The following is a 2,494-nucleotide window of genomic DNA, read 5'->3' on the forward strand; positions in this document are numbered from 1 at the left end:
CCAGCAATCACTGTGCGAGGGGCGGGGTACACCCTGGACGGGTCGCAAGTCCATCACAGGGACACATAGAGACAAACGAGACAAACAACCATTCACTCTCTCACTCACACCTAGGGACAATTTAGAGTTACCAATCAGCCTAACATGCATGTTTTTAATCTGTGGGAGGAAACCAGAGTACCCGGAGAAAACCCACGCATGCACCGAGAGAACATGCAAACTCCACCCAGAAAGGCCCCTGGACTGGGGTTTTGAACCAAGGACCTTCTCGCTGAGAGGCAGCAGCTCTACCAGTTGCGCCACCGTGCTGTGTAACCCAGACCAGATGTGGTAATTTAAGCTACGGGGACACAAGTCATGATGTTAAGGAACTGCCTGCAGAGCTTAAAGACAGAATTCTTGTTTGGAAAAAGGCAAATAAAATAAAAAAAAACCTGAAGGTTCCCGAGAACTAACTGGCCCCCAGAAGTTTGTCACAGCCAAGACTCTTCCAAGACTTGAAGTAAATGAGATCTGAATCTTTTCTGAAGCCACTGCATGTAACATGTTTACTTTTAAAATAGGGTTATCGCTTTCATCAACATTGAACAACCATTTTTTAAATGAAAGTTAAGTCAAGATCAACAATGTGGTATTTAAAAATGAGCTGACTTGTGGGAAATGTCTTAATCTTTTTACATTTTAAGATAAAATACAGTTTAAACACAACACTGATTTTAGTCCTCGCATATGTTTTCATCTGTTTCCTCCCTGTTGGGTCAGAGGTGTCGCTCTGTGTTGACTGTGTAGGAGGAGAGTTGTTTTTTTCTTCTTCAAAATCCTCTATTTTATTCTTTACCACACTGAAGATTAAATGAAAAAGCAGTGGATTGCAAAAGTATCTGTTTCCTGAAAATTAATAATTTTTTAATTAAATGTAGGTAATCAAGAAAAATACTTCAGATTAGATTAAATAAGGAATTCTGTGTTGAGAAATGGAGTCATAGCCATTTTGGTCAAATCTAGAAAATATTGTTTTTCATGATCTTGAGCAAGATCTCACATAATCTTGTATAATCTGTTGGCACTCAAATGTGTTGTGGATGACTCAGATACAGCCACACCTCATTTGTACAGTTTCTAAAAAACTGACTTTCTCCATGTTGTGTTGGCTAAGATTGATTTAACTATGGTGGCCATCTTAAATCAGGTTCACTCAAAAAAAAGGTAATCAGGTGTAGAAGTGCAGCCGATGAATAAATTCTAAGTCTTTCATTAAACGTGTTCAAGCGTTCATGAATTATTTTGCCAATATGACAAAGGCACGGGCAAAAACATTATTTCCTACTTTGTGATACAGGTTGATATTCATGTAGCGCAATAGTGGTGCACTTGTATGTATTCACCCCCTTTGTTTGGAGCCTAAACCAATCCCATCAGAAGCCACATACAGTAGTCCCTCGTTTATAGTGGTGCATCCATCAATCAGCCAGTTGTGTGTCATATCCAGTCTTATTTTGAAAAACTGTGATAGAGCGAGTACGCGATAAACAAACAACAAAGTAGCGACCATTATACTAATGTATATTAAATTCACCTGTGGGCAATCTGTGTCAAACGGTTTCAGTATGTGTACACCTGATCTACCAGTATAACACATCTAAGTAGCAATACTTTTGCAACCCACTGTATGCATCACAAAACATGTTTGACAACTTTTTTTGTCCTGGATTTAATTTGTTTAGAGGACAATGAAGTTCTGTTAAAATGTTTAGGATTGCAAGCAAATATCTGATAAATTTAGAGTTGTCTATCTTGTCGACATTGATTAAACATTTGATAATCTTTAGATATTTCAGTTTCAACTTTTAACATGCAAGGCTATTTGATAAGCCTAACTCATTGGAGTGTAACATACAACCATATTTGTTCTTGATGGAACTGAATGATTTGGTTATATGTCACACCTCAGTCTAACAGAAACACAATGAGGATGTTTGAAAAATGGATGGACGGCTGCTGGCAGAGCTGGTGTGTGTTGGTGGCGTGTGTTGGCAGTGCATAGGGCTGTGGGTCTTGAAGTAGTTTAACCGGTTTAAATCTGGGTTTACTTGTTGTGTCAGGTCTCAGCAGGTTAAACTTTTGTCACTTGCCTGCCTTGTCATACACGAGCAGTAATGTTGATTGGTCATTGGTGGGTTACAGAGCTCGGAGAGTCAAAGAGACTGCAAAACAAGGCGAGGATATAGCACTATCGGTAAGAAAAGAAAAAAGTAATATCCAAGTACACTGTTGGTATCAGCAGCCTCTCTTTCACATTCTAAAAAAAGTCCTTAATCTACGCACAGATCAGCCACAGCATTAAAACCAACTGAATAAAATTCAATGGTTAATAGACTGTACAGCACTTTTCTATCTAATCAGGATACTCTAAGCTCTTTACAACACAGTCTGTACCCTCATTTACCACTACACACATTCATACAGCACTCTACTACACACATTCATACAGCAC

General features: G+C 38.9%; 2 protein-coding genes across 5 annotated transcripts in view; one reads left to right on the top strand and one right to left on the bottom strand.

Moving 5' to 3' along the window:
• LOC119417459 (membrane cofactor protein) overlaps nt 1-2,494 on the top strand; it is a 146,442-nt gene that overhangs the window by 141,189 nt on the left and 2,759 nt on the right. The window contains exon 14 of one of the 4 annotated variants that reach the window (XM_037684669.1): nt 2,185-2,236. The exons of 2 other annotated variants lie outside the window; for them this stretch is intronic. In XM_037684669.1, the coding sequence (XP_037540597.1) occupies nt 2,185-2,236 (52 nt within the window). Of the gene's footprint in view, nt 1-2,184; nt 2,443-2,494 lie in introns of those variants that run through there. One more of the 4 variants, XM_037684667.1, reaches the window with a different exon arrangement.
• The window catches only part of si:dkey-261h17.1, an 88,497-nt gene that overhangs the window by 34,620 nt on the left and 51,383 nt on the right, over nt 1-2,494 (bottom strand). The gene's annotated exons all lie outside the window — the stretch shown is intronic.

This window comes from Nematolebias whitei, chromosome 11 (genome assembly GCF_014905685.2).
Source record: "Nematolebias whitei isolate Nwh7 chromosome 11, NemWhi1, whole genome shotgun sequence".
NCBI classification, from domain to species: Eukaryota; Metazoa; Chordata; class Actinopteri; order Cyprinodontiformes; family Rivulidae; genus Nematolebias; species Nematolebias whitei.